Genomic DNA, 23,664 nt, shown 5'->3' with positions numbered 1-23,664 from the left:
CGACAGTCGCAGCGTTTAGACGCGTTGACTTGACGTTTGTTCTTGTCAATTTCATATATTAGCTTGTCGTCGCGATTCTAACGTGTAGTGTGTGAAGCTTTGAACAAAATGTATGAAGTTGTCAGCCTGCGGCTATCGTCACGTCCAGTCACCGCGTCTAAAGCCTGGTCCGTGAGCACGTAGAATCCCGTCCAATGACCCCAAGCTACCCATCCTTATCGCTCGCGCGTAATTATATTGCTGTCGCGACTGTGCGACGCGCGCCCGCAGTGAGTGTGCGAGCGCGACAGCAACATAATTACGCGCGAGCGATAAGGATGGTAACTAGGGGTCATTGGACGGGATTCTACGTGCTCACGGACCAGTGTACCTACCATGAGTTTACGTTAGGTGTGCTCGCTAGCGAGTACGTCAAAAATCTCTATGAAGATTTTGTTTCTTGAAAGTAGCCGCTAGGGGCGCTGCACAATATGTCATACAATTAAATGTCATTTTTTTACGCAGTCGCTATCGAGCACACCTAACGTAAACTCATGGTAAGCACACTGGCTTTAGTCGTCTAATCAGCTTGTGAAAGGCGATAAGGTGTTGATCCCTTTCCCAGTTGATAAGTCTGCTATGAGCCCTAGTGTACGCACTGTTGTCGCGGCGCTGCGACTGCTGCGTGAGCTGGGACAGGTACTGCGACTGCGCGGCGGACAGGCTGCCCGACATGCCCATCGGCTGCGCGCTCGCCTCCATGCTGCTTGGGTACTGCTGCTGCAAGACAAAGATAAGATAAATACATTATTCAGTACATAGGCTCGCTCTTTCCAGGGCGCTTATACATGTCCCAAATATAGCTTGCCCTACCACCACTTCGGGACAACACATGGGCTGGGGCTAAGAAGTGGCGGAAGACTCAATCACCTTTGTCAGCCTCAAGAGCAAACTATTCATGTAAAAAAACTCCATAAGGTCGCCTATTTAGGTCTAGGATACACGGCATGATAAACTTTTATCGATTTTGACGATAAGCCTGTACATTTGTCGTCTAAAAATGTCGATAAGTTTTTATCATGATGCTAATCCCACCTAAACCGGTTACATTACGTCTTCCGGTGGTCATGAACAGCAAATCATTTATTTAGCCTCCACTGCACGACTCCAGAGCACTAGACTCTCTAATTTACCAAAGAGGTCAAATGGAAGATTTCGGGCTTATTTAGTCCCCTTTTACGACATTCATGTAAAGGTTTTGTTGTTTTAATTTGCCGAAACTGTACGACTACAATGTGCTTCTAGATAATTTTTACAAGAGTAGTTTCCATAAAAAGAACCTAGGGGAAGCCGCGAGCAAAAGCTAGTGTCACAAAGTCATTATTATTTAAGTGCCAAAATATTGGTCAAAATTGAATAATGCCTATTTTCACCATCAATCCCTAATTTTTAAGTGACCCCTATGGTAACAAATAACATGATTTTTTTTCCATAGGGGTCACTCAAAAATTAGGGATTGATGGTGAAAACGGGCATTAATCTATTAATTTAAAAAGTGACGTTTTTGTAAGTTATTTTAGTGAACACTACAACGTAACCTTGTTGGTGATCAAATAAATAAATAAATATTTTTGTTTTTGTTTTAATTACCTGGTGATGGTGGTAGGCGTCGTGCGGCGCGTGCGTCGGCGCGGGCTCCGGCGCGGGCTCGGCGGGCGACACGCGGCTGGCCGCCGCCACGCCGGCTGTTACTCCCGCCGCCGCCGCCGCCGCCGCCGGTTGTTGCTGTAGATGTACAACACTATTGAGTACGCTGTTTATAACAGCAAATAATTTATGGGGTAAGCGATCAAAGGTGTTATCTGACAAAACTGAAGAATCGACTTTTTTGCATGAACATAGGTTTTAAGTGATGATAAAATCGACTAATGAGCTCAAAACACGCAATTTTTTTTACGTGTCAAAAATACAGACCTTAACAAAGGGTTTATCTGACAAGCATTCATACCAGATTAACATTTTCAAACACTCGTAACTCATTTTGAACTTTTGGTTAGTTAAGGCCTTTGTTCACTCAACCCTTCAATTGATAATGCAAAAATTCGAGCTGTATTAAGGTAAAAGAGAAAAAACAGCGCTGAAGACTTACTGAAAAGAAAATTACTTCTATTCAATCCCCTTAAAATGTAACCTGTTTTGAGACAAATACTTTGTTCTATGTATATCCATCTACCCCGCAGACTACAGACTATTATCCGCCGGAGTTTGGTCGGCTTCAAATTTGTATCAAGAATCAGTAAAGTCGAATTACCAAAACGGTGTAATGTAAGCCTTTCATACTGATTAACAGCCCGACCAAACTATCAGCCGACAAAGTCTGTAATCAAAAGAGAACAAAAAATGTCAAAGACGAGAAGTTTTATCGAGAAAGTGAAACTGACGCTCCAACTTTATTGACAAAATATGTATTGCAAAGTTGGCAAACATAAAAGGAGAGAAAGTAAAACATGTTTAGCAATTTTGTTACCAACCAACATGGAAATCATTGCGGGCGGCATATGTTCAGCAGTGGATATACTGTGTAGCTGAAATGATGATAATGAACAACCAACGCTTTCATATAATAACGCGAATATCTGGGCTGAGTTGCACCACCTAACTTTGACCGTAGTAACTTAGGAGTGTTTTTTGTATGAAGTTTGACAGATTTTTGACATTTCGTCCATTTGCGACGACACTGTGATATATCAAAAACAGTGGTTTTCCAGAAAACGACTTTTTAACTTTTGAATGACCATAACTCTTAAAAGAAGGTTAGGATTACCTAATTGTGTATGAAACGTTTAAAGATTAACTATTAATGAATTTAAATAGTTATAGTAAGACATAAATTTGCGTCTAAATTGATGAAATTATAGCGATTGAAAAAAAAAGAGACAACTTATCACGTTGTTCTAGTAAAAAAATAATATTTTGAAGATGGTAAGTTCAGTTGTCACGTTGAAGATGATGTAAAAAAATATATTTATATAAGTCATTATTTAGATAAAACGTTGATCTTGAAAATTTTTATTTTATTTTAACAACATTACAATCAGTAAAAATGAGGTAATTATTGGAACAGGCTAATATTTCGCTTTGCTATGTTAAATTACACTTATAAAAATATTATCTAAGTAGACAGACAGTAAGTTTTCTTAAGCTCACATTAAGTTTTCTTATTCTAAAAACTAATGCTTATCAAAATAAACGAAAAACTCTCAAAAGTAAAATCTCGTAAACTACTACAAAAAACACAGTAAGAGAAACTGTACTAAGTAGGTATGTATGTATGCAGAAGAAAAAATTGTAGGTACCTAGTACCTACTAGGTTAGTAAATAGATATTTTATAACAGACTAGTTATGACAATCTAATCCTAAAATTATCAACGCAAAAATCGCCGTCCCCGGCAAATAAAATGGCAAAAAAGCGACATTTTGGTACCTTTTAGGGTGTTTTAATTTTTTATACTTATTTAAAATTGAATTTATAAAAGATAATTATTTAAATAATGTATTAATAGAGAAAAATAACAACCACTATTTATAAATTATGTAGCCATTTTATTGGCGTAGTTTTTCTGAAATAGTTATATTGCAATATTATTATACAAAACAATGTTGCGCCGCCAAAGTATATTTGGGCAATAAGCGATAAAATTCAGTCAATTGCTGATGATCTGTAATTATATTAAAACATTAAAATACCTTTTTTGCAGAAAGCAAAACATAGCCAATACAGCTAAGTAACATTGAATAATTACATAATAATAAATAAATAAATATCTGGGGTCATCCAACGCATTGCTATTCTAGCATACTTCTAATAATAGATAATTTTGTTAGCTATCGTCTTAGATTAAGCTAATCTAAGTCTATCGATGATAATATAAAATATTTTGCTTGTTGTGTCTGTAAAAACAGACAGTCGTATAAGTATGTTTTATTTGCACTGTATTACTAGTATTTGAACTATTCTTCAAAACGAATGTATGTTTATCAGTCTACATCTACTCGTATTAGTTCCGACGTTATTGTAGCTCAAAGAGACCCTTTCACAGCGCTCGCATAGCGCTGTTAGTCATGTTGTCGGATTAGGTTGTGGAATTCCTTCAGGCAGTGCATCGCTACAAATGTTAACCTTTGCTTTTTTGCATTGCTAGTCCCCATCTGTAATGATATCTGGAGTTTAGTATTACTGTTTAGCGTATACAACGTGACAAGTAGATATACCATTCAATTTCAATAACATGCATTCTGCAATAACAGAACATCAACAAATGACCTACAACATATTTCCAATATAGGAAAAATTTTCATCATCTACAACGTTACTAGTTAAGATGTCCCGATGATACTTCGATTTTCTTACAAGAATAACGTTACATATAAATAATTTCTCATTTACTTTGCTTTTTGTTTTAGAAGAACATTGTGATAAGTATGACGTGCCACATTGTCGAATAAAATAAAAATATTTTAAAAACTTACCTTTGTCATCAATACCGCGGTATCCTCAAGATGTCACGTTTTTCTTAAAAACGAAGAGCACCTCACATCTCAAAGCGCAGGTGGCAACTGAACTGTCACAGTGTCGAAGCCAACTAGATCGCCGAACGAGCCAGCGCTATAACGTAATATTTTGTCTCTTTCTCTCATAGTATTGTTGTTTTTGGAGTAACAAATACCCTGTTTTTGGAGATAAAAGAACGCAAGATCGCGGGTCAGAATTTCGGTAAAACAAAAAATCGTATATCTTGAGATGTCACAGTGTCGTCGCAAATGGGCGATTTATCAAAGTTATATGATGGTGCAACCCAGCCTTAAAAGCGTACATTTTCCAAGGGTCCCTGCCCTCGTCACTCCCGCGTACTTACGTCAATGAGCGAGTGGTGGTGATGAGTGTTGTGGTAGGTGTAGGTGCCAATATGGCTCTCCGTCGGCCCGTTGGTCTCCGGCGTGTCCCAATCCTCCTGCCGACACCATCGGTGTATTAAAACATGGCGAATAATGAAGTCTATAGTTTTCCTGTCATTGGTAGCCTACTTTGAGACATCTACCCTAAGGAGGCTTAGTCATCAAAATGACAACTTCTCAAAATGACAACCGGGATGCAAAATGTCCACTTCTCGAAATTACAACTTCTTAAAATGTCAACTTCGCTAAAAGACAACTTCTCATAATAATATTGTCTATTTCGGATATTTCGATTATTTGTGGACATTTTGCGTCCCGGTTGTCATTTTTAGAAGTTGACATTTTGATGACTAAGGCCCTAAGGATTTGCCACACTAAAGTACGGCTAACGAGAAGCGATACCAAATGTAAACAAACCCAATGTCATGGTCATTTGGAATAGTAGGGGTGGTTGTACAACCTATCTTTAACGGCAACTATGACGATAACCGGTGCTTTTTGTATGGAAGTTAAAGTAAGATGGTGCAACCCAGCCTAAGGGTTTGACTTTGACATATTTTGGCGGGAGAACGAGACATTACGACAAATACACAAGATGGGAAGAGACAGAATAGATTGTTAGTTCGACAGTCGAATCGACCTTTTGTATCGCTGCTAGTTTGCCGTATTTTAGATGCAGTCAGGTCAAAGTGAACGCAGCCCTCATCATGTCATGTATGTATATTGTCGCTTAGTTCAGCGGTCTGGGCAAAACAATCTGTCAGCGGTCGCGATAAGGCAACCTATTAGCGGTGCGGTCGAATAAATACAAAATGTATAGAGACCGAACCGACAAAGTTGTTCATACTTGATGCGGGCTGCGTTCACTTTAACCTGACCTCAGACTGCATCCAGTGAGATAAATGAAAATTATGCTTAAATGTTCTGAATAAGACTACACTAAAGTCCGGTCGCCGAGCAGATAGAATTTCGTCCAATGACCCCAAGCTACCCATCGCGCGTAATTATATTGGTATCGCGCTCGCACACTCACTGCGGGCGCCCGTCTCACAGTCGCGACAGCAATATAGTTACGCGCGAGCTATAAGGATGGGTAGCTTGGGGTCATTGGACGAAATTCTATATGCTCGGCGACCGGACTTTACACAGCAATAAATTATAACAACACAAGCACTAACCTGCTGTGGATTGGCGGGTGGACCGGCCGACGGCTCGGCCGGCGCGGCGCTGGCACTCGGAACGAACACCAACCCCAATAGAACGAACATCAAGTTAATACAGAGCGTACACGGTACAGAACAATAATACAGGGTGGAAATTTGTAATGCCACCTGGAGGGAAAGTACTCTTAATATTGTAGATAGAATTTTTTTCTCAAAGAAAACATTCCTTTTTTTTTTAAGAAATGGCCACACCCGGGAATCGAACCAACTAAAATCTGTTAAAAATTACACCCTGTATTTTTATTGCATCGATCGTTAAGGTTAAGTATAAGGATGAAATCTCTCTAACAATGTTGATAAGTCAAATGAAAGAAAAACCATGAAATCTTAAATTATTTTAATTATGTACAGAAAATTGTAAGGTATGTTAGTGAATTTTCGAAAAACTTTGAATGCAGTTCTTACTTTTAAAAAATAAAAATATATTTTCTTTCAATCAAATTTTGTATCTACAGTATTGAGAGTACTTTCCCTCCAGGTGGCATTACAAAATTCCACCCTGTATACAGGGTGCGGCTAAATTGATCAGAGTATTGGAAGACGCTATAAGGCTCTGCGCAAATGGGCCACCGACCACAGCCAACGGTGGTTATCGCGCGCTACCGCCACATTTCTAAGAGTGGATTCGACCAAACAAGAGTTAATTAAAGAGTAAATTAATCTCGGAATAAATCGTCAGTGACATATTTCCTGAAACTGTCAATGTGACTGTTATACAAGGAGTTATTCTCAAATAAAAGTTTGGTCGAATCGGGCCTTAGTGTTAGAAGCGAGCGACAGCCACCGGTGTCTGCAAACCGCCACATTTTATAACCCGCTCGTTGCTGTGCAGTCTGAAGATGGATTAAATTAAGACGGAATAGGTATTTGGATTAGGTATTGTAAAAGGTACTGATTTCACCTAATTCAACCCATCTCTAGCGGGGGGTGGAGCAGTGCGACAGTGGCGGGTGTCAGCTTTGGGTGGCGCGTAGTGACCACTAGTGGAGAGTCGCGGACACAATGTGGTCGGTGGCCCATTTGCGCCAAGCCTTAATTTTGCAAATAGCGTCAAGTGTCAAATCGGTTTTCACATATATTTTATGTTAAAGTTGTTGAAAAAGATACAAATGTTTCTGTTGTTACAAAAAGAGAAGACTGGTACCTTGCTATCTATGGATCCAGCCCACTCCTCGTTGTCCCAGTCTTCTGTGGCGGGGAACGTGTCGCCCAAGTTGTTGCCTGCAACGATTTGGATTTAAATTTATTATCATATACCGAGCGTGCTGATGTCGTGAAAGACAAGTCAGAAAACGGCTTTAGTCGCCTCTTACAACATCCATGGAAGGAATGAAGATGGTCTTATTCTACTCTGCTAGAAAGACACAGCTGAGACGTGCCGTTTGTGTGTGAAATAGAAAGACCGTACCTATTGATGCCCACAAGGGGGCGTTATCGCCCACATCGGGAAAGGCTGCGCTAGATGATAATGGTTGGGGTGTGATGGTGAGGGACCTCCTCGTGGTGCACCCTGGGCAACGTCCGCGTGGTCTGTTCACGCGGGCGGCTAACTTCTCACCTGCTGCGCGGCAGGTCTCGTCAACTCGGTGTGCCTGTCGGGCAACCCGTAACCCAACCCGGGCCCATTCTTTGGAAGGCCGCTTTAGATACTTCTCTTATCAGCAGAGCTGACTGAGCAGCGGCATGGAGCAGACTGTAACCCGCTGCGGCGGGCCGGGGGTCCTGTCGTACTAGGGCCGCGAGGAGAAAACCTTTATATAAAAAAAAACAATTGGAGGAGGGGATTGGGGGTTCCCTCGAAGTCGGAGCCTGAGGCGGAGCTGCGGACCAATGTCCAATTAGGACAATAACTCGAGGCTCCGTCTCTTTGGACTCTGGTGGAAACCGTCGGGTTTTAGTGGGTAGGTTCCGCCTTTATTAAGTCCCAAATAACCCACTGGCCGTCCCCATCGACTAATGGGTATGCGCGAAGCATTTCCTGACGTAAGCCATCGCTCAGACGTCATTGGATTCGTGCCCGCAGACTTAGTCCTGCAGCGCCCACAAGGGAGCGTTATTGCCCCTCTTGGGGCAAGTACTTGTAGGGAGTCAAGCATTGGACAAACTGATTTAACTGATGCTATGAATAGCCACAACCACGCAGAATGATTTGATCGATCGGCTTTTGTCATTTGTGATGTCCATGGCAATAAATGTTTCTTTCTTTCTTTCATTGCGCGCGGCAGAGTGCAACCTGCCACACGGCAGACGCAGTTCCGCATGCATCTCCCGCGATTCGGCCAGCTATAACCGGAAGGTTGGAATGACCAGGTGGTGGTGGGTTGCCCCCTTTGGGAAAGGCTGCGCCAACATGATATGATAGTCAGTACCTGCGGGCCCGCGCCCGGAGTCTGGTCGGTACACACCTGCGGGCCCGGTGTCGGGCCAGGTGTCGTGGTCGGGCCGCGGGCGCTGCCCCCGCGCCGCGCCGCGCCCCCGGCCGCGCCCGCGCCCCCGGCCCGCGCCCCCGCCGCGGCCCACGCCCCCGCGCCCGCCTCGGGTCGCGCCCGCCGCGCCGCCCCCGCGACCGCCTTCGCCTTCGCCGCGACCTGAGGGTCAAACATACATACGTGAGATTCAAACCCTTAGGAAAGAAAACATCAGTCAAAAGACAATGCCGGAAATTGGCGTCTTTTTTTTTTCGCGCGGCCATCGACCAAACCTTGTTTTTTGATTACAAAATAGTGTAATAAACCAAACTTACTATGACATGTATCCTCTAAACTCAGTCTGAACTGAGTTACGAGCGTTAGAAGTTTGATGATTTACATACTAGATTTGCTTTTTGCGCGCAAGTTTTGTAAGAAATTGCAACAAAATAGTAACATTGTATGTGTAAACAAACAATACCATCCATTAAAGGCTCCAGACATCAGTGTGGAGCAGAATCAGCGCAATCAAAAAATAGCGCAATATTTTGTTGCAATTTCTTACAAAACTTGCGCGCAAAAAGCAAATCTAGTATGTAAATCATCAAACTTCTAACGCTCGTAACTCAGTTCAGACTGAGTTTAGAGGTATACATGTCATAGTAAGTTTGGTTTAGTACACTATTTTGTAATCAAAAAACAAAGTTTGGTCGATGGCCGCGCGAAAAAAAAAAGACGCCACCTTCCATACAAAATCTGGCATTGCCATTAGGAACAGCCAGAACAATTGCAAGTATAATAACAATCTAAGGCTGGTTTTAAAGCCACGCTGACGCACGCACGTATGAAGCATCGGCGCCGAGCGATCAGCGTCACTCAGGATCGCTCCCTTCAATGAGGGCTATCGTTTTAGCGCTCACCAGTTGGCGCCACTGTAGAGTAAGGTCCTGTCACTTGCTAGTAACGAAGACAGTGGCGCCAACTGGTGAGCGCGAAAGTGGTAGGAGGACTATCGCATTTGCACTCATCAAGATGGCGCCACTGTAGAGTCCTGTCAATCGCCAGGGGTGCCAACTGTTGAGTATAAAAACGATAGCCCTCATTACATACATATTGATCTGTCAGCGCCGACGATCAGCGAACGGTCAGCGCGATTTTAAAACCCGCCTAATGCCCGTTTTCACCATCATCTATACTAATATTATAAATACGAAAGTAACTCGTGTCTGTCTGTCTCTCTTTCACGCCTAAACCACTGAACCGATTTTGATGAAATTTGGCATAGAGATACTTTCGAATCCAGGGAAAAGACATAGGATATTTTTTATCCCGATTTTTGAAACAGAGACGCGCGCGATAAAGTTTTTCTATGACGACAAAAAGCTAGTACCCAATATTTTTTAAGTAACCCCTATTTTTATTCTATGTCTACCAACATTGTTACATAATATGTAACAAAGTTACAAAGCAACAAAATGTCAATTGTCTCACTCGGCATGGGGCACACTAAAAACCAGCGCCTTGGCCTTCGTCACCGTGGGCCACGGCATATTATTATGCTGAGTGGGGTCCCGTTGCAGTGGGCATCTTGTTGGTGAATGGGTTGGCACTGCTCAGTTTACTTGTTTTTAATTTTTTCTTCTTCCATTATTATGTGCCACTGTCATGTCTATGTAATTGCCTGTATTTGTGTGATGTCCATTGTAATAAATGTATCTTTCTTTCTTTGTGTTACCACAGAGGTCACTTAAAAATAAGAGATTGATGGTGGAAACGGACACATCTATCCGATTCAGACTTCAGTCCTTTAAATGGCTTAGATATTAAATTCTTCCTTTTCACTCTTATATTGTAGCACTTAATTATATTAGTATCGTAGAAATAACATCTTTCATTTATTGACTCCTGGTCCCTACATAGCCACATTTATTTGCACGTGTCAGACGGACAGACAATATCCATATTATCCAAATTTTAGCAATTCTGCGAGCTATGTCGGTTACTTTGGTTCTCCTGCGGATCTCCTCATTTCTGATTCGATCACGCAGGAAAACTCCGAGCATAGCCCGCTCCATCGCCCTTTGGGTGACCTTGAGCCTTCTTACCATTACAATTAGTAACTCAGGTTTTTCAAATTGCGAGAAAACTGAATTTGGCTGAAACAAAGTTTGATAGGTAAAATGTTCACAGAGTAATTACAAATATTCAAGTGGTGTAATGAATAGTGACTCACGAGGTCTGTTGTTGGGCGCGCGCGCGCGTGTTTCGAGCTCCCCGTTGCCGGCAGCGGGTGGTTTCTTTTTCTTTTTCTCGCTGGTCTGCCACTCGCCCTGGAACAATATGATAAATTAATAAATTAGATCTTTTGATCTTCTGTGGGAAGACGACTTTGGTATACATTCTTCATTAATCTGCGTTTTCTAGATACTGAAAGGTGGTCATACTGTATGACTCGTACACCTCTATGCTTACGGACCTCTCACTCAAGGCAAGCTCATCAAAAGACGCTTATCTAAACTAACGTTTCCCGCTCTTGTGATTCTCGGTTTGATTTCACCAGGATATCAAAACTGGAGTTGGTCGTTCATCGAATCAGTTCTCACTCTAATCGCGCCCAATTCAAAACCCTTTGTGGGCTGCTTATCGTTTCCAATGTGAAAAATAATTTCTTCGAGGATATGCCTAATACTCGGGTCAAACGTCCTGTAAATCTCTTATCATGATCACTCTATGAAGGCAGTTCCATAGATAGCTATTTCACGCTGTTATTGCCTCTATGTCTGCTCTGTGCGGCACGCTACAATCGCCTCTATGTCTGCGCGGGCAGAGCTCATCATCATCATCTCAGCCATAGGACGTCCACTGCTGAACATAGGCCTCCCCCAATGCTTTCCATGTTGCCCGGTTGGTAGCGGCCAGCGTCCAGCGCCTTCCTGCTACCTTTATGATGTCATCGGTCCACCTTGTCGCGGCCACCACTCCAGAACCTTGCTGCCCCATCGGCCGTCAGTTCTGCGTACTATGTGCCCTGCCCATTGCCTTTATACCTGTATCCTGGGGCTCTCCTCGAGCAGCAGGTTGCAGGCGGCCACCATGTCGTTGTCGGAGTCGTGCAGCGCCGAGCACACCTCCTCCTCCGTGCGACACGTCATCTCCATCAGCTCAAGGACCTGGCACGAAGGATAAATAGTTTTCAACCGTATCTTAATGGCATAAAGTTCAAATTAATGTGGGGTTTAAGAAATGCGTGATGAAGATTCTTGCAACGTCTACGCACAGTCTTTTATTTGGCCTTAGAAGCGGACATCCCTGTTTTATTAATTCAATCGTTAGATATTACTATTATGTATAAAATAGATGAAAGAACTAGTAGTTGTATTTGCTTAGTTTCGAAGAAATATTCGATTTTGTGATTTTATAAAAAAACAGTTTTAGAAGCATATTTTCTAAAAAAATTACAATAAATCAGAATTTTGTAAATAAATTTACCTATCACTATAACGTCTACCTTAATGCAAAAATAAATGGTTATTGCTGCAGTAGTTTAGGAATTTATTTAATAATTTATGATTTTCAGAAAACATTTTTTTCTCCTTTGTCCTAGAAAATTGGCATCTATTCTTACTTTATATTGATGCATGATATAATTATCTATAATACCTGAAAATATTACTTGCCTATCCCGTAATTTTATACATAATAGTAATATCTAACGACTGAATTAATAAAACAGGGATGTCCGCTTCTAAGCCAAAATAAAACACTGTGCTACGGTATCTCAGGGCGCAAGTAAATAACGATTTGAAATCAGTAAGGGCCTTGCCACACTGGCGGATTGCAAGCGGAGCGGCGGGCACACTTCGGTCGCCAAAATGCTTGCAAAATGCCGCGGCGTTGCTCCCCACAGAAAACACTTGCAATCCTCCAGTCCGGCAAGGCCCTTACTGCAAGCTTACATTACATGTGAAATAAATGGATATGATTCCATACTTTGAAGGCCCTGCTTATAAGCAGGGCTTCTAACAAAAGCGAAAGTGCCCTATAGGACAGGAACTTTAAGTGCTTATTAAGTCTGACCAAATGATAGAAGAAGACTAGAAGATGCCACTCTATGATAAAAACATCATCCTGTCTTTAGCTACATGAATGTAAATGTAGATGGCAATAGCACTTCTTAACACTTGCTGCTTACAAATTTTAACTGCAATTTAATGCAAATTTTCACTAAGGTTACAATCAAAACAGAATGTCCCACTTCCTACCAGAGCCGTGTGTGAAATACACAACATTAACGGGTCATTTCTCCGTAATGGTCCTTCCACAATCGAGTAGCGATCGGAGAGACCCCTATTGTCTGATGTTCCCACATTAACACATTCATGTACATTGTGCGCGCCACAGGTCGTTATGGAGTGGCGGATTGAGTAATGTTCTCATTATACAGAGATAGTACACAAGAAACAGTACATCAATCGTTATTTGAAATTAAATAAGTACGAATATTGTGGATCAACTGTTTATTTGACGTGCCAGTTGTGTATTCTAACGTTCACTTTGTAATTCCTGTTATTCTAACCCCTGGACTTTAGGCGACATTGATTTCACAGTGACAGCGAAGTCTAGCGACTAAAAGCACCGAAGTATATTTATTTTATTTATAAAAATACCACAATCTCTTATAGAACTACCTATTCATAAATTCAAAATACAGGTTAAGAAAGTCCTTATGAAAAAAGGATACTATAAAGTAAACGATTATTTAAATGACAAGAGTGTGTGGATTTTACCTGCCTAGTTCGCACTTATTGCGTGCCATGTAAACTATAAATTACTGTATTTTATTGAAAAAGAGGCTGACAAAGGTGACTGAGTTTCTTCCGCCACTTCTTCTCAGCACCAGTCCATATGTTGTCCCGAAGTGGTGGTAGGGCAAGCTATGTATATTTGGGACGTGTATAAGTGCCCGGGAAAGGACCTATGTACTGACTAAAATATTTGAATTTGAATATACGCGAATACTTGGCTACACACATCGCTTTAGCGCGGATCTTTGGGTTATCGCGATGTGTATGGCCCAGGGATAAGGAAAGAAAGAAAGAATCAGTTCTTTCAGAGGTGGAATTTTGTAAAGTAATCGTAATCATTTGACAGTTCATAACGTACGATAAAGTCAGTTAAACTAAGCGTTTGACAGAATAATCGTACGTTATGAACTGTCAAATGATAACTATTGCTTTACACAATTCCACCTCTGAACCTGTCTTTTATGCAAAAAAAGTTTATAAAGTACCTTTTTTCTGGCACCACCACCTTCATCAAGTCAGTTAATAATACTAACCGAGCAGTGACGAATAACTAGCTTTACTATCCAAAAAATAAAGTACAAAATGCAAACACACTCACCATTCTGCGGACGTCGGAAGCGTCTTCGCTTTTACGGTCTATCATGTGAGCCATCCGGAGCTGTTCTGTGGTTGCCTGGGAAACAAACGGATCGTGTTGATAAGCAATATTCACTCCTATGACTAGTTCTGTCAGTCTTATTGCTGTCAATGAAAGAAAAACACACTCCGCACCGCTCTGTTCCGCTCCACGCCGCACCGCCACCGCTGTCAAATCTATATCTATAAGGCCTCAGCCTCGAATTTAGCGGGCAGCGGGGTGGCGGCGGTAGCGGCGCGGGAGCGTCAGGATCTTATGCGTAAAATCAAACCCATCAAAAACAATACTTGTCAAAAAAACCAAGTCTCGCAACTCAGTTGTTCTACGGTAAAAAGTTGTGAGATCCATGTAATACCAAGTCCAGGCCAGGAAATCTTTAACGTTTTACATAAATTATTGACTTGGCCATCGCACTAAATAATTTAATTTACACGTGTTTTCATGCAACCCCCAAATATTTTAGTTTTTCCTTGATTCATACACCAAACACTACTTATATTCCAAATTTGAAGCTTCTAGGTCTGCTAGAAGTGCCTTAGAGTTTTGATGATCGGTGAGTCAGTCAGTGAGTCAGTGAGTGACAAAATTAAGTAACTTTGACCCGTTATAATTCTTAAACTACTGGTTCAAATTGAATGAAATTTTAAATATACCGTGTTTTTACAATGCCTGCATAGCTAATGAAAATTCAGCCTTCTAGTTTTATCCACAACGAAGTTACAGGCGGTCGAAAATGGCCTGAATTGCTTCGAGAAAAGGATGGTACGGCCGTGCCGCTTTTTTGCTCGACTTGGAGACCGGTTCTCTAACACAGCGGCGTGGGAGCGCGGGAGCGGGCAACGAGCGGGCAGCGCACTCCTTCTTTTGCCCACAATAAATCGAGCGTTAGGAATAAATTTGAATCGAAATAAAATTGTCGCCGTTGTTCAGACATTTCGTTTGCGAATAAAAACAAATATCTCGACAACACAACCCCGAACACAACACTTCGCCGCTAAAGCGCCGCGCGAGCTGCCCGCTTGTTTCGAGAACGGGTCTGCGTTGCCCGCCCCGCTCCCGCGCCGCTGCCCGCTAATTTCGAGGCTGAGGCCTAAAAGCAAAAGATCACCGACTGACTCACTCACTCATCACGAAATCTCAGAAACTAGTGCTAGGAGTCTCAAATTTTGCATGGGGGTTCCTTTTAGAACGTAGGTGCTCATTAAGACGGGATTTTGAAAAAAATCAAATCAAATCAAACTCCTGGGGGTAAAACGGGATTCACGCGTACGAAGTCGCGGGCGGCCGCTATTTCTATAGAAAAATGAGACCACGCTCTCTTCTCCACGCGATCCATTTCCTTCCACCAAAGCGGAGCAGAGAGATGTGAAAATAATGATATCTGATTGGTTATTCCAAACACTTCTCTGTTCCGCTCCGCCTTGGTGGAAATCAGGTGTTAGTTAGATTGATCATTGAATAATAGACTGACCTGTGGCTTGACCTTCTCCTTGGGCTGTGGTTTGTCTGTGCCCTTGCCTTTCTCTGGCGCGTGCTTGCCCTCCTTGCCTGCCTTCGCACCACCCTTGGTGGCGCGTGCACCCAAACTCATCTTTACTTGCTATAATTATATTTACAGCCTCTATTTACAAGCAGCTGGAACAAAAAAGACAAGTTGTAATAAAATTAGTGGTAAAATTGTAAACTCCGTCAATTTATAATATAACTGTGGTTTAGGTAAGCCTAAGCGCAGACCACCGACTTTTAATCCCAGAACAGACGGCGAAACGCAACTGCAACGAAACTGCAACTTAGGCGGTTATCACACTGCGCCGCGCTCCGCCGCGGAGCGCGTGATTTTCATATAAAAAATCACGCTCGCGGACGCGTTGTCAGTGTGAAGTGCCGCGCATGTTTTCTATACAAACTGAGGTACTAGCATACAATGATTAAATCTGTCGCCCGCCTAACTGATGATTCTGATGAATGAAACTGAAAGTTTCAAACTGGTCGCGTCATGTGTGTATGGTCTCTCAACGGACGCTATGGCAGAAACTTAGATGCAACTCAAAAGTAACTAGCAGTTGCAGTTGCGTTTCACCGTCTGTTCTGGGCCTAAGTTGGCCGATAATTGGGCCCGATTTTAATTTGTATGAAGAATCGGTGTGTGCGCACTTTCATACATGTCCATACTCCATACTGATTAACTACCCGACCTAACTATCGGCCCACAAAAATCGGTAGTTTGCGCCTAGGCTTAGATTGTAATCTAACTACGTCACATTATAATCTGACAGAATTCATAATTACTTTAAGTATATAGTGCAAAATTAATTGAGAAATATTACAGGATGTGCTGGTAACTTTTTGGGAAGTCTAGCTCCGAATTCAATACAATTGATATTACTTATTATCAAAGAACTCATGAATTCAGAATTAATAGACCACAACACCTTTTCTCTCAACCGTTTTTAAGTTGCAATATGACCACACTTCACAAAACTGAAACAGTTCACTTATTCAAGAGTACCCAGTGTCAATCAAATCAATGCAGTACTGACGCGCGTCCATATTAGCAATTTAAAACCAGAGCCCCGATTACGGTAATTTTTAACGTCTCCAATCCAGACACGCTTCTCAATTCTGCGATACGATTGGTCGTTCAACAGCGTACGTCAGCTGTTTTGACCAATCGTATCGCAGAATCAGAAGCGCGCCTGGATTGGAAACGTTAAAAGTTACCGTAATCGGGGCTCTGGATGCATTACACACACTGGGATCTGGCAATGAATGCGTCAGGAGTTTAGGAAGCCACGTGAGTGGATAGGGTTGCCATATAAATTGCATTTCCAGGGTATCAGGGAAGTATCAAAACCTAATTTCCATCAGGTATAGTCACTGCAGGAGTTCTCTTATTTCCCAGAGACAAATGAAACATTTGAATGGACCTCTAAAGAGGCCAAGCAAGTTGAGGTCTCATGTTCCCATATGGGTACCTTGGTAGTCTATTACTTTACGACATCCACAGGAAGAGTGGGGGTCGTTCTATTAAACTCTGCCGGAACCGGCTTTTAAACACAAATAAACGAAATCCATTTTAGGTACAATTAACTTAGGTAATGTCATGTCAGTTGGAAGGTATTCTACATCATAGATTTGCTGAAAAATTCCACCTGTGAATGGAACCCAAAGGTCATCTTGTCTGTCGGTCGGTCACAGGCAGTTACTGCTTAACGGAAAAACTTGGAGAAAAAAAGACGAAAGAAATTAAGAAGTTTTGTTCAGGGAATATTGCAACTTTCCAATTGGAAAAAAAAACCTCAATTAAGTTTATATTGGTCCCATTTAGTTTGTAGTTCCGGTCGCCCTTATCACCTTATACTATACTTATCATAATAGATGCGCATAACTTTTAAACCGCGCGAATTTCCACTTTAATGGTGCAGGTACACTATGCGGAAAATTGATCGAGATGAAGCGCTAGATCGCACACCGAAGTATGGGCGACGCTCGGGTAAGGAGAAAGTAATCGAGATGATGTTCACACTATTACGTCTCGGCCACTTTCCCGCATAGTGTACTTGCGCCATAAGATGCGGGTGGCTTTAAAGCTAAAGTTATTGATCTTTTATCAACGGGGATCTCCGGTTGTCGAAAAAGACAGTCATTTAACCAACGCTGTGATTATGTCACAATTTTAATCGCAAAATTCCCAATAATGATGCTAAAAAATGGCGTATCCAATCGGTACCGTGTAAGCCGATACGTAATTCTAGGTCCGTTTTCGTCACAAATGCGCTGGCGCAGCGTAATCACGGTGACGTCATCGGCATACTTGTTTTAAAAATATCAAACAGCCGGTTGCATTTTGTTTTCTAAGACAGATCGATACATTCAAAGAAGAAGTCTACAAAAAGAATTTAATTGTTTTTGGGTTTATCACCCTTAGTAGCTGTCATGCTTGAGCGAGAACGACCTTGGTAGAGCCTTAGAATGTTTAAAACTCATTGTACAATTCAATCCAAAGCCAAAGAAAGCCCACATATTTCTGTAGAATCGCAAAATAAAGACTTCTTACTGGCAATGAGCAGTTCCGGTTTTGCAAAAAAAATTAGGAACTGCAGAATGTAGGGTAATTGCGCCGGTTTTCCGTCCAGCTCCTGTTTTCGTCCATTTGACCGACTTGCCACAAACAAATACGGAAAATTAGAATACAAACCTAACTTTCCGTGCAAGTTTGGACTTGTTACAATCTATAATATCTAAGTAACAGTTCTGCCTGCATGAAAATGTAATTTGACAAGTAATAACTCCAAAAAAATCTACGGAAGTTGCTGCTGCACACAGGTGAATGGAAAACGTCGTCAAGTTAGAAAAAAAACGTGCCGGTAGGGAACTTTCATGGTATGTTTAATTACTTTTTTAGCTACTTTACGTAATGTTTTTGGCACGTATGTCTAATTATTAGCATAATAAACACTATTTTAAGGGTTTATTAAAGTTTTTGTACAGAAATCTTAGATAATTAAGTGGACTAATACTAGCATAACAATTTTGCAAGATTTTGGTTTTCGTCCACGTGGACGGAAACCCTGACACCTAGTTAATATTTTTAATAATTATTTTACTTCAATGGACCTACAAAATACAATGTTTTTTCTTCCAATATGATCTTTATTGCTATTACATTAAACATTTTAGTTTACGTCCACTTTTTAACAGTGATAAACCCATAAAAACCGTTAAAAAGATGTGGACGAAAACAAAAAACAGCTTTAAACGTTGTTGTGTTTTCGTCCATGACGTCATGAGCAAGCACTGGGGTGGACGAAAACCAAAATTAGCTATTCCTGTAGATTAGTTTTCGTCCATTTGTCCTTCGACCTATTGAAATATTTTCCTAAATTTAGGTAAGAAACTTATTTAAATCTTTTTGATATCGTTTGAAAGCTAACAAAATTACCTTTCAAATGATATACCACAATCCATGGTTACTGTATTGTAGAATTGGTTTTAAGTTAATAATTCAACTGCACCCTTTTTTCTACACAGTGGTCGAAAACTAGCGTACACTAGGACGAAAACTGATTTTTTTGGACGAAAACTAGTGAAATCGCCTCTTTTGCATAAAATATTTTTTATAAAAAAACCCGTGGTATTTACTTATTTTCATATAATATTAACGTAAAGTAGACTATATAAGGACTAAAATGACATATGATACATATGAGTTAGGGTATTTTAAGATATTTATTTTGCATCACAAAGTTGGCAACTCCGATAATTGGACGAAAACTAGCGCACTTACCCTACTCTTATATTGGATATTCCGCCCGCGGCTTCGCCCGCGTGGAATTTTGTCTGTCACAGAAAAACTTTATCGCGCGCGTCCCTGTTTCAAAAACCGGGATAAAAACTATCCTATGTTCTTTCCCGGGACTCAAACTATCTCTATGCCAAATTTCATCAAAATCGGTTGCGAGGTTTAAGCGGGAAAGCGTAACAGACAGACAGACAGACAGACAGAGTTACTTTCGCATTTATAATATTAGTTGGGATTAGGATTGTCAGTGTTTGTTTGTACACTGTTTCACAAATTTGCTTAGTCCTCTTCTCTATTATCTAAGACTAAGCAGATTTAAAATAGGGGGTTTCATACTAAGCAGGGCACTTAAAGCCGTCATTCGAATGAGCCGTTTAAGATGGTTATGGCTTTTTCTTTCAATCCTTTAATACTTAAACCAAAATAAAGCGCGGGAAAAAGCTGAACATAGAAACATATCACTAATAATAATAAATAACTAACCGGTATAATTTATTACCTCACACGTCAAGAGATAAAGTTTACAAGTTCAAACCAGTCGCCAGTCGTCACTTCAGATAAACGGTTAATGACGAAGGCACATCAAGGTAAATAGTGGCATCTTATTTGAACGTAATAGGGGCGATTTTGCAACTAAAGTGTATAGTCTCATGTGCTCTGTACATACATAACGCATGTTCGAGCCTATTGTGCCAATCTAGATCTACAGAGGGCCAATGATAAAGCACTTGTGCAATCAAAGTGCACTCGACGGTTAGCGTTTATGCATACGAGGGGACTTGTCTGTGAAGATATCTTTGACTTTGTATAGTCAAAGCATAAGGCAGGTACCTACTTGATTCCTAAGAATGGATAAGATTTTGGAAGGTATAAGACTATTACTGTTAAGTCGTCCAAATAACACACTAACTTAGGACTAATACTGCCCTTGAATTTTGGGCTAACAGCTGAGTGGACGCGTAGCGTGCTTCTTCAAAAGCCGAAGGTTCGAATCGCACGACGTGCAAATATTAGAAAGATTTGCAAGAGCATCGTATCTAGATTAGAATCAAATCTAGTCGCCATAATACAAGCACAGCTTATTTTGAGGCTAGAAATCTAAATATTTCGTCTAACAATACAAAATAAAGCTTATGCAGTTCCTATGACGGAAGAGTGAGTAAGAGAGAATATTCAAGATGGCGTTGATGGTGTGTAAGCAAATGAAGCAAAATAAATTATTCTTCAATTCAAGAAATTATTTCATGGATGGCAACACCAAACAACTTTTATTAGAATGGCAAGACAAAGGAAAAAGCCCAATGTTTATGTAATTAACATCTTTATCAAAGTCAATCGGTCTATTGTATGTGCAGCGTGATAAGCAACAAAACAAAGCAGATAACATTTTGTACGGATGAAATGTATCTGACAATGACCTCATAGCTCATTAACAAAGATTATGGTTATAAGACCTAATAATAACACTGGTATTTCATTATTGAGCATAATCACACAAATGAATTGGTTTTTGCTGTGACTAATGCTTTTCCATACATTTTATTCAAGACTGATAAAAATTTACAGTTGCATCATGCTACCTACTTGAAATTAACTGCTGTCTCTTAGTCAGAAGTAATGACATAATATTTATTTATCGAAAACCTGTTCTTGCTAATTATTCAACACATAATTTGATTTGTTAATGTCATCAACAATAGAAATTGCATTTCATAAGACATGGTAACAGCTATTTATATTTCCTCTATGACCTTTCTGGTTTATCCAAAAACAAATGCAATGTGGGAGGATCCACCAATTAATGGTCTGCCACTAAGGTGATTTGTATATGAATGTGACTGTAAAAGGAAATGACTAATAAATAAAATTGTTATTAGTTTTCGCTATCTGCCAAAACAGAAGCTATCAGGTAGACTACTATGACTGTTAATGATACATAATCTAATAAACACCAAAATAATCTGTCCGTTTACTAAATTTTCAATGCGTAGCTGTTGAATTATTTTAATTAGATTAGTTTTTTTTTACTAAGAAGCCTCTTGCTCGTCAAAGTTCAGATTTGTATCATGAAAATGTGACAGCTAAAATTAAGTTTCATATTGCAAATTGCAAGGAATACCTTTCAACTAGGATAGATTATACAACAATGTCTTTCTCATATCAAGAGATGGATTCCACCAATCCATGGTAGAATCAATTTTTGTTGTTTTATTCATATAATAATCTATCAGAAAAGTACAATCATATTACTACTATTAGCCAAAAGCAAGTTAGAGTTAAATATGTGTTATAAACTAAATTGTTAGTATTTTTTTTTCTGATCTAACTTATCAAACTTTCTTCATCGTCAAGGATTCTTACTTTTCATTAACCAGTTAGAATTTCATGTAAATTAAACTATAAATAATTATAATCAGTTTCAGAATTAGAACCACATTACATCTTATTTGAACAATAATAAAAATCTGTGTGGGCAGTGATACACAAATTAAAATGCAATATAGTTGTAGGTAGTTTTAGTACATGATTAGTATGAAATACAATGGATAGTTAATTTTTTCATACACAGATGTTTTATTTAGTATCAAAGTGTTTTGTTTCAATTTAAAATATATCAAACTTCAAAGTTATCATATGAAAAGACCTTAATTAGTATGTTATGTGTGAGATTGCATTGTGATCATTGTAATTTGCATTTTAGGCAGTTAATCTAATTTTAACTATGATGCATTGAGGAAAAATTGAAATATTTGTTACTGACTTAGCAGGGTAATTTAATTTTGCAACATCAACTTTTCAATAAACAAACAATAGTTTCCCAAAGTATCAAGAGCTTAAAGTTCATTGAACTCTGTATTCATGCAATATTCATCAAAACTAGCTGGAACTCAGCACTTTATCTACAAGAAATGCTAATGAATCAAAGCCTTAAATCTGCTTTTTGTGAGGTTATTATCACTCCTATTTACTTACTCTAGGACAGGTAAATATCCCACTGGATATAACAATGCATATAAATGTGGGTAGTAAGAAGTCTCTCGGTCATGGAAACTCGTAGAGGAATAGCACCATCAATAATACTTCAACAAGGCAAATTCGAAAAAGCGGTAAATTTGGTAAACAAAACATTAGGGCGGATCTCGATTGATAAGACAAGTTTTTACCACCAAAACACACTGAAATTAGACTAAAACGACGATCGCGGCTTCTCTGTGCCTAGGTCGGCGAAATACAGGAAATCTTTAGCCAGTTTTCGAAGAAATCAGGACAATGAATCATTGTAAGTGGACCGCAAGGGCATTGTCAGAAAGTGGATGAAGCGCACTGATTTCAACCGGAACACATGAAAAATTGGGACATGTTCACTTCTTTACGCCATTTCAACAGCTCACGTCATCAGATTTTAGCACATCCAAGACGAAATTGTATAGGCCAGCGGCACATGTGGGGGACGCCATTCTTTGAGCACCATTCTTGGTATCAAAATGAGTCTTTGTTGGTGAAATAACCGCGCACGACACAAGTTCACACCTCGTTAACGCGCACATCAACACATTTTATGAACTCAACTTTGATTATTACCTTATTTCTACGCTAATAACCGAAATATAATTGAATTTTTAGTAAAAATTACTGATTACCATACCTGTGAATGCGCTCTCAAACGCAAGCTGGTCACGTGACCATCTAGTGATGTGCCATACTGTTACGGTTTAAAGAATGGCCAGTTTTATTGCCAAAAATTTTTGGCAATAAATTAACTAATTATTACGTAAGTAATGTTGTTATAAAAATATTATTAAATATTTTTATAGCCTGCTGGCCCAGGTTTTAAAAAATAACTAACTAAAAATGTATATTTTTATCCGACTGTGCCAGAAGGAGGATTATGTTTTTTAAAGTTGGGACTTTGGGAAGGCTTATTAAAATTGCCTGCCCCGGGTGGCAGTCTTATAAGGGCGCCAAGAGGAAAGAAGGGGGCTACTCGAAACCACGTCAAGATTTAATGGGCATATCAGAAGTTTAAGATTGTTCCAAGGAATATTGTTCTGTTTTATGTTTTAGTTGGAACAGTATTTAGTTTATTTCGTTAGGAGAGTGTTATAAGTGTAACGAATTAAACTAGCGCCACCTAGTGTCATAGCTTCTGTAACCTGTTTAAATATGGAAAAGAAATAAAATAAAAGCAGTCTGTTATCCGCCATTGTGTAGTTTCAATAGGTTATGGGCCCAGACCCGTTTTTATCAGTTTTTATCAAGTATTTTCGCAGTGTTCAGTAGTAAAATGTCAGGAAATTACTCAGTAAACTTATATCAGTGACGAGTGGGTAGGCTCTTTGCTGTTAGCGGGTC

The 23,664-nt window shown here is 40.1% G+C and overlaps 3 protein-coding genes across 3 annotated transcripts in view; all 3 read right to left on the bottom strand.

Moving 5' to 3' along the window:
• The window catches only part of LOC135083176 (hornerin-like), a 47,063-nt gene extending 44,746 nt beyond the window's left edge, over window positions 1–2,317 (bottom strand). Inside the window, exons 1-3 of the mRNA XM_063977911.1 lie at window positions 2,291–2,317; window positions 1,630–1,764; window positions 639–759 (exon numbers count right to left, since the gene is read on the bottom strand). Coding sequence (XP_063833981.1) covers window positions 639–759; window positions 1,630–1,764; window positions 2,291–2,317 — 283 coding nt within the window. The remainder of the gene's footprint in view (window positions 1–638; window positions 760–1,629; window positions 1,765–2,290) is intronic.
• The window catches only part of LOC135083174 (protein lingerer-like), a 35,541-nt gene extending 19,941 nt beyond the window's left edge, over window positions 1–15,600 (bottom strand). The window contains exons 1-10 of the mRNA XM_063977909.1: window positions 15,481–15,600; window positions 13,971–14,045; window positions 11,615–11,737; window positions 10,801–10,897; window positions 8,565–8,747; window positions 7,305–7,380; window positions 6,115–6,184; window positions 4,897–4,992; window positions 1,630–1,764; window positions 639–759 (exon numbers count right to left, since the gene is read on the bottom strand). Of these exons, the coding sequence (XP_063833979.1) occupies window positions 639–759; window positions 1,630–1,764; window positions 4,897–4,992; window positions 6,115–6,184; window positions 7,305–7,380; window positions 8,565–8,747; window positions 10,801–10,897; window positions 11,615–11,737; window positions 13,971–14,045; window positions 15,481–15,600 (1,096 nt within the window). The remainder of the gene's footprint in view (window positions 1–638; window positions 760–1,629; window positions 1,765–4,896; window positions 4,993–6,114; window positions 6,185–7,304; window positions 7,381–8,564; window positions 8,748–10,800; window positions 10,898–11,614; window positions 11,738–13,970; window positions 14,046–15,480) is intronic.
• Window positions 4,879–22,971, bottom strand: LOC135083175 (protein lingerer-like). Its single transcript, XM_063977910.1, has 8 exons — window positions 22,894–22,971; window positions 15,481–15,644; window positions 13,971–14,045; window positions 11,615–11,737; window positions 10,801–10,897; window positions 8,529–8,747; window positions 7,304–7,380; window positions 4,879–4,992 (listed from the first exon to the last, which is right to left on the bottom strand). Exons 2-8 carry the CDS (start codon window positions 15,598–15,600, stop codon window positions 4,879–4,881), a joined length of 825 nt encoding a protein of 274 aa, XP_063833980.1. The 5' UTR covers window positions 15,601–15,644; window positions 22,894–22,971.
• Between the last annotated feature and the right edge of the window lie 693 nt (window positions 22,972–23,664).

The sequence above is a fragment of the Ostrinia nubilalis genome, chromosome 23 (genome assembly GCF_963855985.1).
Source record: "Ostrinia nubilalis chromosome 23, ilOstNubi1.1, whole genome shotgun sequence".
Lineage (NCBI taxonomy): Eukaryota > Metazoa > Arthropoda > Insecta > Lepidoptera > Crambidae > Ostrinia > Ostrinia nubilalis.
The sequence above is the reverse complement of the archived record's forward strand: the minus strand, read 5'-3'. Positions and strand labels throughout refer to the sequence as shown.